Here is a 13,919-nt window from a genome sequence, read left to right as displayed (position 1 = left end):
ATATATAGTATATATATATATATATATATATATATATATATATATATGCATTTGATTTTAAATCACGAAGGAATAAAAACACTTGATGATTATACTAACATAGTTACAACCACGAAGGAAAAATTGAAACACTGGAGATGCTAAGTACTTTCGTCTCATCACTTAGAAATGTTCACAACAACTAAAGATACACAGAAACAAGGGCCTGTATAAATGATGGGTACATTTCATAAAGGAATACAAAATGTTTGGGAAGTCACAGAACGGTCAATCGATTAAAATCTAAATCTACTTATTGGTAATCCTCTTTATTCTGTCTTTCAATTCCTTCGGGGACATATGTTTTATGACCGAGTCAAAAGAAAATAATCCTTAACTTGCATAAAAATCATTCACCCAGGTTAACTGAATCAAAACAGATTCAAACAAGTACCTTGAAATGGTTTCGTAACAACGTGACGATATTTGGCTTTGCGTCCAATGTATTCTGTGGGACTTTTCACGTAAATGTGAAAATAAAGCATTATTTGTCTGACCTGTTCTTACTGAGTATTTATGTTGTTTTAATTCTTTGCTGGTCTGACCCAAGTAAAATAAAAATATTCCTCTAAAAGATAACAATATTGTATACAAAATTCCATGAATGGATGGTAATTTATTTTACTTAGGTCAGACCAGCAAAGAATTGAACGCCAGATTGAAAAAGCACAAATACTCAGTAAGAACAGCTCAGACAAATTATGCTTTATTTTTGCATTAAAGTGAAAAGTCCCACAGAATACACTGGACGCAAAGCCAAATATTGTCACGTTGTAACGAAACTATTTCAAGGAACTTGTTAGAATCTTTTTTTATTCAGTTATCCTGGGTGAATAATTTTTGACCCGTTCATAAAACATATGTTCCAGAAGGAATTGAAAGATAGAATAAAGAGGATTACCAATAAGTAGATTTAGATTTTAATCGGTTGACCGTTCCGTGACCTCCCATACTTTTTGTATTCCATTATGACCAGTACCCACCATTTATATAGGCCCTTGCTTCTGCGTATCTTTAGTTGCTGTGATCATGACTTGGTAATAAGACGAAAGTACTTAGCATTTCCAGTGTTTACATTTTTCCTTCGTGGCTGTAACTTTGTTCATATATATATATATATATATATATATATATATATATATATATATATAGATATGATATTAAGACAAGGTATAATGAATTCTATTAAATGATATGTGTAACTTTATATTTATGAATATGTCACATATGTATAAGTGACAGAAAGAATATACATATATGTGTGTGTATGTATGTATGTATATATATATATATATATATATATATATATATATATACGTATGTGTGTGTATTAAGTATAGAGACTGGTTAAATAACCCACTTTTATTTATATGTATTACTTGTACAAATTTAATGCGTGTCCCCTTCAATTTACTCCCCATTTGCATTAATACAACGCTGCAGAGTTCTTTTCCACTGAGAGAGAGAGAGAGAGAGAGAGAGAGAGAGAGAGAGAGAGAGAGAGAGAGAGAGAGAGAGAGAGCTGTCATGCAAAAATTCAGTGTTCTCACTCATCCGCCTATCTTTCAAGTTCATCACTGCTGCTACTTCGACTTGTTAAAAGGGCAATCTCGCCTCTTAGCCCAAGGTGTTTTATATATACCCATCGTAACTTGCAATAAACGGAGCCCTTGTCTAAGCAAAGGCGTTGAAATGGTTTCTTCCACTGAGGAATTCTTTCTAGATCGATCACAAAGCATCGTTGCGTATATGAAATCTGTCTTTCGTGATCTAGGTCACTTGAGTCTTGATTGCCATATCTAAAATTTCTTTCCCGCCTAAATGGCGACGTCAAGTCAAATGTTTGTGCGTGGCAATGCATGGCATCGAACTAGACCTAGTGACAAAGAATTAAATAATTCTTATCATATTTTGTCTACCTTCGTCTATTATCATCTATTTGCTCTTCACAACGGAGGGTATATACTATAATGCAAGGTCTAGTCTCCAGACTTGCTATTGTGTAATTATGCAAAGAATACTACTTGCTTCTCATTGCAAACTGGGGTTAAATGGAAATATTACGTTAACTCTCATAGATTTTTGCTTGCTATTTTGCAAACACTAGTTAAACCGTACTGCCTTATGGTAGCCTATACAAGACTGTATTGAAACATCAAAATGATTGTTAATTAAAACTGCAAAGTAAGACAGCAAATGCTAGGGAGCTCGCAGTAATCACAAAATCTTCGTCCATCTGCCCAGCCTCACAAGGGAAGTTTGATCGAATGCAAGATAGCGAAAAGTGGATTATATTCCCGCTGTAAATAAGTAGGAAAATGAATGTCTTCGGTTGCCTCCGGGCAAATGTGAATGTGATTTCCATTCGGAGCCAAATTAAACCAGTTATTTACTGAGAATGAGACAAACGTTAGGACAAGTTTACTACGCAACTAAATCTACCCAAAATATCAACTTGAACATAGGCACCACAGATGATAATGACATAGCTTATCATTCTTATTTTTAAAATTATCCACCGCAGTTATCCGTGCACTCACTGCACTGCCAGACACGTGCTCGTTGTTCACTGAAAACCAACCTACGACAACCGATCATACCATGGGACAGTGATAATCGTCCCGGTCTTATAACGAGATTCACTCGTGAAAAAAGGTACGTATGGCAAGAATGAAAGGAGCCAGTCGATTTAACGGGAGAAAAATACTTCCGTTGAGCTGGCAACAGTCGATACCATCCGAGGTTCGACGACGAAATGTAGGTACTCCTCGCGTCCGCTTTCGGTTTTACCAAGTTCTCGATGACGGTATTCGCAGACCGCAGTGACGGTGACGCAGTCATGCAGTCACAGAGAGATCGTAGTTTGGTTGCCATGTGCTCTGCTTCTCTTTCATGATCACGGCTGGCAAGCTACTCGCATTGCATATTCATCGTTATTGGATGAATCCAGTCGGCTATTGCTGATCAAGTGCTTTGGATGCGTGCTTGTCTTGCATACAGATAAAACGACTCACGTAAGTTACCGAGACTGAAAACAGAAGTCAAAGTTATCACCTTGAACACGGCCATTGGCTTGAGAGCTGAGTGATATAAGAAAAATTTGATTGACTGATGCGTATCAAGAAGTTAATAGCTTCTTTACCCAAGATATTCCGTGACAATTCGTGTCCCATTACTTTAGCAATGAAGCAACGCAATATTAGACGGTCGTGTACCTCAAGTTATGAATGTGGTCGTATGTGGGAGGAAACAGAGTTCCAGTGATTATAGCTTTCAACGAACGGACTACGCTCGATCAACGACAGGTACTGCGTTGGGTATGATGGTGACGTGCATGGCTTTCCAAGTAAGGTATTTTGTAAAGTATTCTCATTCTCTCTCTCTCTCTCCCTCTCCCAGGTAATTTTCCGTTACCCGCCTCCCTATGACTCATTTCCTCGGCGTTTGGCTCCCCGGTCCCTCCCACCCACCCGGTAATTAGACCTTGGCGACAAAGTATTTTTTTATGTTCAGAGAAATCGTCCGATATCGGTTGCCTATTTTTTTTTTAACAATGTCATTATTGTCTTCGTAAATGATAACGCCGGTTAACTTTTAGTGAAGTAACGTACCAAGTATTATCGGGCGTTACACTAATATTTTTTTAGTGTAAAGATAACAAAGGTTAATAATTAATCTTCATTTACGTAGTTGCTTAACGTGGTATTGTTACTTTTATCTTTATGGTATAATGTAGTGGCAGCATAATTTTCAGTACATTTCCTGTTAATTGAGGTGAATAGCAGTCGTAAGTTAATCGACTATCAATAACATAGCATGCAAGGCAATTTGCAAAGGTGATGAAGACCTTCTCCTTCATAAGTTTTAGGTAGAATTATAGACCCAATTGCGGCTTCATTATGGTTTGAACAGAATTGAATCTACAAGACGTGAGGTTGGATATCTATTTAAAACGCATTAGCCCTGTTTTTCTTGAGAGCATATTTTAAGATGTGCTTCCAACATACTTTTGTAATGTTTAAGACCAAAATTATGTACCCCCTTCTTGGCCCCCAAGGAACCTTGGCTGCAACATCAGTCAGCTGCGTGGCGAAGCTTTTTGAGTCTTATCTGGAGAAGAATTTGAAATGGCAGCACAATATTTTCACTACTGTTTATTAATTATCTACCTTTGGAAATGACGTTTGCTCCCCATGTGACAAAACTAAAATACCTTTTATCTCATGATTCGTTACAGGAAGTTTAGTTTGAATTGATCTAGTAGTTGAGAAGAGTCCGGGGTAGGACTATAGTTTATGGGAGATATGCGTGCTTCATATACAGACAGCCGTTGCGTGTGTATTTGTGTGTGTGTGTGTATATATATATATATATATATATATATATATATATATATATATATATATATAATGTGTGTGTACCAGTTTTTTTGCTCTTTCTTAGAGTTGTTTGCCAATTAATTCTCAGCAATTCCTTGGATGAGGTAGCCAGTCCTGTGGCCTTCTTCAAACTATACTCGGTTTTTTTTCCATCTGTCCATCCGCCTTGGTGGTCGCGCATGGTAACACTGCGTTCCGGGCTTTAAATAGTTACGCTATGTGTAAGTTTTAGGTAAATAAAAGGATATCTGGGTGTACGTCTGCAACTGAAAAGTTTTTCAATAATTTACTGTATGCGAATTACACCGTTAATATTCGAAATAGAATAATATTTAAAGCCCGGAACGCAGTGTTACCATGCGCAACCACCAAGGCGGATGGACAGATGGAAAAAAACAGTATAGTTATTACATTTGACTTTCAGTTTGGTACACAATTTCTTGTTAATGTCAGTGAGAAACCCTGGAAATATATATATAATATATACATACATACATACATACATACATACACACGTGTGAGTGTGTGTAGGCGCAAACTTTTAAAGCCAATTTTTTAGCTATCACCTGCTCCATTGAAAGCTCAACGCAGTTTCACCTTGTGCACACCAAGAATAATAGGGTGCACACAAGGTTTCCGCGACATCAAACCTATTCATTTTGGAGTATATATGTCTGCCCTTCCGTCATTCCAGCACATTAGTCCATTAATATGACCGTATTTGTTAACTATATAAAAGAAATAGGTATAACATGATGGCGTTCCCTCTCTTTTTTTCGTGCCGCCATTCCCACTTTCGCTTGTTCTAGCGCTGCTGCAGATCCTCCCACTGCTTCCCCTAGGGGGAGGGCTAGCGCCGTCAGTGTACCTCACACGGTGCACTGTAAGCATTACTTAAAGTTCTTTTCGGCTTCCTTTCGGTCCTTATAGCTGCAACCCCATTCATTCCTATTGCTATAATTACCTCCGTTCATATTTTCTTTCTTCCATCTTCCTCTTCACCCTCTCTGACAATTGATTCATAGTGCAACTTCAAGGTTTTCGTCCTGTTACACTTTTCAAACCTTTTTATTGTAAATTTCCTTTTCAGTGCTGAATAACCTCGTAGATCCCGGCACATGGCATTTAGCCTAAGTTCTATATTGTGTCTATCTATCTCTTATGCATGAAGCCTTAGTGGTATTTTCATTCAGCCTCCTTACCTTCCCTGTCAGACTCTCGGAAGTTAAATTTCCTTCATCTTGGGACTTGACGATAATGCCATTGAAGAAGTGAAATGAAGTGAAGTCACGAAGCTGTGAAAAATGAGTAAGAAAGAGAGAGGTCTGAGTCATGCGCCTAGTGACAGTCCTTTGCTTTGATACGTGCATCATGCATGGCAGCAAGTTTCAGGAGGTTGAGAATTTCTTTACCACGAGCTGGAAATGGTGAGATTGCTCGTGGATTTGAGGAAGAATGGCATCTTGCTGTTCGGTGACAAGTGCAAATACATCACTTCTCGTGCAGGTTTATTTTCTGTAAATTTTGGCAAAAGATGAAGATGATTTTTGAGAATATACAGTTACTGAAATTTATTTATATCACAATTAATTACTTGACTGCTTTGTGCTGTAGATTTTGTTTGTTGTGACTTTGTATACAAAGACTTCCATATGTATAGCCTATATAGTGCACGTATATAATATTTCACGCAATTGTGTATTAATGTATATATATTCGTAATTCAGTAATGAAAGATATTTCAACTGCTGAATTAGCTCGCTTTGAAATATGAAGAAGAGTAAAATGAATGAATTCCTATAACAATTATTGCTTTGTAAATTTGGTCTTATCGCCAGGTATCTCAGGATTGTGGAAGTCTTTGTATAAAAAGCTCTAACAGACGAAACTAATAATATATAAATATAAATTTGTATTTATATATATGTATATACGTATATAATGTGTGTGATAACTCATATATATATATATAATATATATATATATATATATATATATATATATATATGTATATATATATACATATATATATATATATGTGTGTGTGTGTGTGTGTGTGTGTGTATGTATATATATAATTGCAAATATAATATATTTTACATGTAAATTTTCTGACTCACCTTGGGAATCAGAAATCTATAGCTGTGAAACACGTTCCCCTTTTTTTTCATTTCCATTCCCCTTCATATATACATATATAGATATAATATAATATATATATATATATATCTATATATATTTATATATAATATATATAATATATAGTATATTATACCAAATTTGTAATGATGTTTTCCTTATTTCCAGACGAAATTGGTTCATGACAATGTTGAAGAATCTCCAGAAATATCTGAAGAAAGAACACAGAACACCCAAATGGAAGAAACTTTTTTCTGCCGATATACAAGATGCTTCTCCAGTCACTGATGAGTTGACTGTCTACCCAGGACCAGTGGAGATTGGAAGGCTGGCTATTTCAGCCACAAATGAGAAATTCCCTGCTGGCGTTGCTTCACGCCATGGCCGGAGCAATAGAAATGTGGAAATTGCAACGAACGATATTGTGATTCATTATGAGTCTAACCATTCTAAGGAGAACGATGCCGTCGTAGAAAACGGCTCACAGAATATACCAGCTAGTGACGATTTCGGAGTCTGTAGTAATGATACTGGCCATCAAGAAAAGTGTGCTAGACCACATGATTCACCGAGACTTAATCTCCATGAAGAATATGTTGCATGCATTGACCCACATGACATTGATTCTGATGAACCCTGCAGGCTGCCTTTGGAAACACAAATAACTAATGATGGTGATGGATCAATATTGCATGTTGAGTTATGCGGCACTGGTCCTAATGAAGAATGTACTGTATCTCATGACGCACCTGAATTAACCTTGGATACGCAGAGTAATGATAATTTTGAAGGATATGCAACATATTTTGATAATAATCAAACTATTGATCCTCTTGTAAATCAAAATAGTGATCTTGGCAGAGTGTCGTTAGCATCTTTAGAAACTCCAAATATTCAAGGAGGTAGGGAGTCTGCTGTAAGCTTTTGTATGCAGAACAGTAGTTATTGCGAGGGTTCTTTAGCCTGTGACGGTACACAAAGCATTTATTCTATTGATGAGTTACCCAATGTGTATCCTGTAGAAGATAAATGCCAAGAAGTGTCTGACTCATCTTATACACTGAATACTGGACATGGAGAAAAACAAATAGTTTCTTTTTACAATAAGCCCACTTTAAAGTGTCCAGACGAAGTGGTATCTGAGGATGCAGAATATTGTGACCACAGCCAAGAATTGAAAATTCAACATACTGACGAGGATACTCTTTCAGTAGAAGATCTACAGGTGGTTGGCTCTGATGAAGACCTTGAAGTATCTATTCCCAATGGCTCAGTGTTTTGTGACGAAACTGGAATATCCGACACTTCCAACTTCAACTCAGATATAGATTGTACAGTACAATTTTATCCTCAAAATACTTATGCTGAAGAAGTATTTTTAACATCTTCAGATGAGCCCCACGCTTTACCAGTCAGAGACTTATTTATGAGAAACAGTCACAAATCTACAGTGGCTACTAAGTACCCATTTTTCATGGTAAAGAAAAGCAAGACACCAATGGCCAAAGTCAAACCTTGGGTTCGAAGTAAGAAAATTGATTATCCAGTTGAGGAAGTCTCTCTCCAAAAAGTTTTGGACTTCTATTTTTTACTTATGGGAAGTTATCCCCTCATTAAGCTCTTATCTGGAGATTATCTTACATCCTGTGCACAAAAACAGCTCACATCATATAAATCACCTTTACCACTAATGTGTGCAAACCCTGACAATTTTTTGCCTGAAAGAGGTAGACCTAACTTTCCGATGCTAAACAATGATGGTTGTGAGCATTGTCCTACACTGACTATTGCTGATGGAATCCAGTTAGCGCACCTATTTATACAAGATATGAAACAGAATGTTGATATGAATTTAAGTCAGATTTTTAAGCAAGTTCACGATCATCATTTTTATTTAAGCCAAAGGCGTAATGGTCCTGTGAAATGTAACAGTAAATATAAAACTCAAATTTCAAGTGAGATTACTTTTGAAGAAATCCTGTTCAGGGGAAAAATAATCCCAGACACCGATGAAGAGGTTGATATGACTGCTAGCAGTTGCTCGTCGTCTTTTACTGAATCAAGTGTTGGTTCTGTGTCAAGGCCACTTCTTAATAGACACCAAGTGACTAGTTCATCTGTGTTGATGATTAATGAAACTGATAAGGGGGAGTCTCTTGAAAATTCATCGTTGTCTTTGCACAGCAGAGAAGGCACCTGCGATCTCTCGATAAATGACCTTGATGTCCCTCCGTGCAGTAAGGGGGATAATATGGGTGAGTATGATGAATGCTCAGCTGAAGTTACGTCCGAGAAACATCTGTATTATGAAAAGAGATTTCCAGGAACTAATGAAGAACTTGAAAACTTGAATTCGGACCATTTTCCATCACCTGTTATTGAAGAAGCAAAACAGACTGATATTCCAACAACTGATATTCCACAACCACTTTTTGTGAATCACCCGACAACTCTATCAGCTGGTGTGATAACCAATGAAACTGTCAAGATAGAGCCACTTGAGAAATCATCATCATACCAGAACAGCACTTGTACAGTCTTAAGTAACGGACTTGAAATGGTTGAACATGAAGATTGCAACAAAATGACCTGTGCAGAAGATGATTTGCATGGGCAGAAATTTTCTGTAGTCTCAGATAACCCAACATGCTTGTATAATCATGATGGTGAAATTTTTATCCTTAAGAACAAGCAGTATATTAGGACCTACATCCCACACTCTGGAAAAGTAGTGCATGTCAACATCAACCGGAAGGAAATGTTTGGTTCTAAAGTTGGATGTCAGGTTCTCTGGGATGACGAAACTCCAGTTCCACTTTTTGAAGTTGACGATGGCTGCAAGGTTAAATTTGATGCAATTTTCTTGGCAGAAAATAATTCGTTCCAAGCCCTTGTTATCTGGAAAAACATGAAACCAAATCGCGTCACAGAACCATCAAATAGAAGTTATACTTTAATCAGTACCAAGAAGGTCGATTTCCAGAAAATTGTTATTAAAAATGGTAAAAAATACGCACAGGTTTATTTGGAAGGCGCAACGCTCTTGGCTGAGATATTGAGGGGCGCTGTGTTTTTAGATGGCAGGCATTGTGGCTATGCAGAGCTTTTTGCCTCGTCAAAGACCATTTTCTGTAAAATATCAAAATTATTATCAGGGCGACAAGGAGGCTATTATATATATGTCTGCTCTTGCCTGTGGTCTGGCACCATGCCACCGGAAGCTGAGATGCCAGTGTCTTTTAAAATGGGAGAAATTTACAGATTGACAAGTAATACATTTGTTTCAGATCCCATCCCCCTTCGCCTGTACTGTGATATAAATGGCTTTCTTAGGGGAACAGCAGAAGATTGTAAGCTAGAATTTCAAGTGGGAAATAACCCTCTTAGTATACCCTTTTCTATAGAAGACCTGCATTTTGGTAATTGTAAGGTCAAGCTTGCTCGTGACCCTGATAATTTATCAGTGAAAGCCGATGTTTTACAAGTTTCAGATTCTCAGTGGCATGTTTTATTATCACAGATATCTGAGAATATTGTACCAAATGAAACTGCCAACTTATTTGAAAAACCAGGTCCTGAATTAACCGGTGTAAAAGGAGAGAACTTTGTTTGTGAAGAACTTCAGCTGGAAGATCACCTACAGAAAAGAACCATTTCTGAAATGTCATCAGTTGAAGATATTGAGGCCAGTTATAAGCTGTCACCTTCCAAGCATAAAGCTCGAGTTTCTTCAAACCCAATGTCAGCAGAAGAACCCTCCGGAGAATGTGGGCAGAAGTCAACAAAAACTGTACATGCCTTTTTACAGACGTTAGTTACTGGATCAGGAATCGTGTCATCTACAGAACCTGATGTTGATTCTAAGCAGAAGAATGAAACGAAGCATGAGATTAGTACTACGAATGGAGAAAATGAGGGGCGAAGGAAAAATGGAAGGGACGCGGTTACCACGACGGCGCAGAGAGGTCACTGTAGAAAGAATAAGGCATCTGCTCATTTCGTAAATCCAAAGTTCTTAGGAGATGCTACTGGTTCTCTGACTAGTGCTGTGGGTGATTTTGGAGTACTGACGGTGAGCAATAAGCAGCTTAGTGGTCAAGTTCTGGCAATTTTCCACAAAAATGTGACTTACGTAAACCGTTGGCCATTGTTCAAAGATGTTCTCTTCTGTGAACAACTAGAAAATTTACCTTCTAAAATCTGGCATTGTTCCCTGAAACAGAGTCGAGGGCGCATTGGAGGTATGGATGTGGACTACGAGGCAACCCTAGCCTGGCAGGGTTTCAAACCAACGGTGGATGATATTCATTACTTCGCAAACTTGCCTAGCGATAATCCCTTCTGGTATAGTAACTCTCATCGAATCGATGGTGCTCTTGAAACCCTTGTTTTCTACAATGGAATTTACAACGAGAACCATTCACTAAACGATTCGCATCGTCATTTGTCGCTCAGTGAAGAAGAATATGTCACGGACGACCTGGCGGATTATGCTAGCTTGTTTCCTACCATAATATCGGACTGCGAGGTAGAGATTGTCGATGTAAGTGCATAAGAAATGTTTCGGGTTGTGGGTTTTTGAAAATATCGTTGATTACAGATATAAGATTTTTCAGATTTGAAATACTATAGTAGATTTACGTCAACCGTGCATTCTGATTGGCTGTTGATAAGCCAGTGACAGGGCTGGAAACTCTCAGTCTCTCTCGAGAGTTCACATGGATGGGATATATATTCCACCTCTCCTGAGGGATACGTCTATAAGGAGAGGTGGAACGTACATCCTGCCTATGTGAACTCTCTCTCGAGAGAGAGAGTTTCCAGCTCTGTGACTGGCTTATCAACAGCCACTCAGGAGCGTCGTAAGGGACTGACCTAGACATCAAATGCACGGTTGATGTGAATCTACTATAGTACTTATTTTCAATGTAATTTGAAAAGGAAATTCTAGTTCTGTGAATAGAAAAATTGCACATCTAGTTACTGCAAAGAAAACGAATAAAAAGATTGGAATTTTTCTAGTGTATAGACTGAAAGCGCATTATGTAAACCGATTTTTTTATTCATTGAAATTATAAGAGCTACTGTAAGTGGTGTTGACAGTGACAAGTGGCACTTATTATTCCAGGTGATAACAGTTAATATTATTTTAATTACATTTTCTACCCTGTAGGCACCAAAAGTTACTTCACTGTACACAAGGGCTTTTCAGCAAAGACCAGAGTTCGATTTTGGTGTCAAGGAACTATTCCAGTCTCCTGCTTCATCCAGTGATGGAGTAGGCTTGAGCTTCATCTGTACCTGGGAGTTGTTCAGCTCGGGTTTTCTACAGCGTCTCCCGCTAGTTTGACGGAGGAAAAATGCAAAAGAATATGCCTTTTATAACATGTCAAATAGCAGGTGATATGGTTTTATTTTGCCATTGGAGTTAAGTGACTTGCGTTTTGTTTTATTACAAGAACAGTGTATTTTTGTTTAATTTTCAACGGTAGAGAGAGACAATTTGCCCTTGAATAATTTTTTTATATAATTAACTTGGATATTTTTCATATTATGTACAATTAAAGAATATTTTAGCTCTAGTTTTGATCTCGGAAGAATAAATGGTGGTCATCTGTTTAACTGTTATTTTCATTTCCACTTGTGACTACTTTAATGTTAAGCTTTGTGATAAATATTTATGAAACCATACTTTCAAATACTTCTCTGAACGGCCACCTTTGTACTACGATAATTTTGGCCTATAGATACAATTTAGTTCCTAGTTCCTACAACGGATACAATTGAAAACGGTGTAAATGTGGCACAATTTCCTACGATATGATTGAAAAGTAAACGAGTTGAATTCCTGACCCATCTCTTAGTTGGAGAAAAATACTCGAACAATACAGGAACGTTTTTCCACGAATAATTCGATAACCTCCACGTTCACTTTTTCAGCATTGTTTTTAACGAGCAGATAAGATGGAATTCCTGAACTAATTGTTAATCTAATGGAACTAGATAAAAGATATGATCTTGTGTAATCGCCTTATCAGGGGAAAGCTATTGGTATATATGTTATATATATATACTATGTCTGTAGTAGTATATATATATATATATATCTATATATATATATATATATATATATATATATATATAATAAGCAGAAAGAATAAACTTGGAAACTTTACCAGGAACGTTCACGAGAGCATTATAAATTGCAAAGAAATCGATGGAAGAAAAATATTTATACAGCTATGGTGATAATACTTCATGCATGAGCCTCAGTGGCGTGGTTGATATGGTGTTGGCGTACCACCTCAGTGGTCGCTAGTTCGATTCTCGGCCATTCCATTGAGGAGTGAGAGATGTGTATTTCTGGTGATAGAAGTTCACTCTCGACGTGGTCCGGAAGTCACGTAAAGCCGTTGGTCCCGTTGCTGAATAAACCACTGGTTCCATATGGGCAACGTAAAAACAACAAACAATTTGACCTTTTAAATCTGGATATATGTAAAAGCAGAAATCCACTTACACTCATATATATACACAAAGAAAGAAGTAAACTGGCTCCAAAGAAATTCAAGGCATCAGTCATTGAAAATGAACCGTTTTATCGAGCGTGAATAGCCAAGTACAGTGGTCTAGCTATAGTCATCTAGTACAAGAGTTTTATTTATTTATTTATTTTTTCAATCCACACTGACAGACCTAGGATTTGTCACTATTCTCTCTCTCACTATAATCATCTAGTGCAAGAGTTTTTTTATCCACATGGACAGACCTATTTAAAAGTTATTTTCCTAGGATTTGTCACTGTATTACTCTCTCTCTCTCTCTCTCTCTCTCTCTCTCAAGACATTTATAAACTAAACCTAAAAAATAGCAATTAGCTAAGATAACAGGCTTACACAGATGAGAATGTCATTCTATAAGTAAAGCGTAGTATATAATTCCGGCGCATTGTCCTCAAGACCTAAATGTCATAAGCAATCTATCATTAAAGAGGGCGAGATACAGACGCACCAACGAGAGAACACAACGTAAACTGAAGTAAAGCAATGGTTGTGATTTCAGCTGAGTAAACTTGCAACACCAAACCCCACTAAAAAAAGAAAAAGAGAGACAGACAGAGACTTAATTGAAGCGAATGCTATGGAAGTGGTGTCAGAAGTTCGCTACGGAGTGATAATAATAGTACTAACAATAATGACAATTCAAACAACTGAGAGTCGGGGTTGTGTTGCGAATGCCAGCAGCAACTTCAACATTTGTCACAACAGCCTTCGGAAGTGCGAATCACCAGCTGATAAAACATTGCTCTTTTCGCTTCAGAGTTCTAGAGTCCTCGGCAAGCGCATATATATATATCTATAT

The 13,919-nt window shown here is 37.3% G+C and overlaps 1 protein-coding gene across 6 annotated transcripts; it reads left to right on the top strand.

The window, feature by feature from the left end:
* Window positions 1-2,751: 2,751 nt before the first annotated feature.
* On the top strand, window positions 2,752-12,179 carry LOC135198476 (uncharacterized). 6 transcript variants are annotated; one of them, XM_064226052.1, is made up of 4 exons: window positions 2,752-3,390; window positions 6,726-10,629; window positions 10,780-11,100; window positions 11,731-12,179. In XM_064226052.1, the coding sequence occupies exons 1-4, from the start codon at window positions 3,263-3,265 to the stop codon at window positions 11,905-11,907; spliced, it is 4,530 nt and encodes a 1,509-aa protein (XP_064082122.1). In that variant the 5' UTR covers window positions 2,752-3,262; the 3' UTR covers window positions 11,908-12,179. The 6 variants fall into 6 exon arrangements, with proteins under 6 accessions (XP_064082122.1, XP_064082120.1, XP_064082117.1 ...); XM_064226050.1 differs by having other exon boundaries at window positions 2,757-3,053; window positions 6,726-11,100; XM_064226047.1 differs by having other exon boundaries at window positions 2,757-3,390; window positions 6,726-11,100.
* Window positions 12,180-13,919: the final 1,740 nt, after the last annotated feature.

This window comes from Macrobrachium nipponense, chromosome 22, assembly GCF_015104395.2.
Source record: "Macrobrachium nipponense isolate FS-2020 chromosome 22, ASM1510439v2, whole genome shotgun sequence".
Lineage (NCBI taxonomy): Eukaryota > Metazoa > Arthropoda > Malacostraca > Decapoda > Palaemonidae > Macrobrachium > Macrobrachium nipponense.
The sequence above is the reverse complement of the archived record's forward strand: the minus strand, read 5'-3'. Positions and strand labels throughout refer to the sequence as shown.

Coding starts and splice junctions, on each gene's coding strand:
- LOC135198476 (XM_064226047.1), top strand. CDS start 3,263: ATGAATGTGGTCGTATGTGGGAGGAAACAGAGTTCCAGTGATTATAGC. Junction 3,391..6,725: donor TGCATGGCTTTCCAAGTAAG/GTATTTTGTAAA, acceptor CCTTATTTCCAG/ACGAAATTGGTTCATGACAA. Junction 11,101..11,730: donor GCGAGGTAGAGATTGTCGAT/GTAAGTGCATAA, acceptor TCTACCCTGTAG/GCACCAAAAGTTACTTCACT.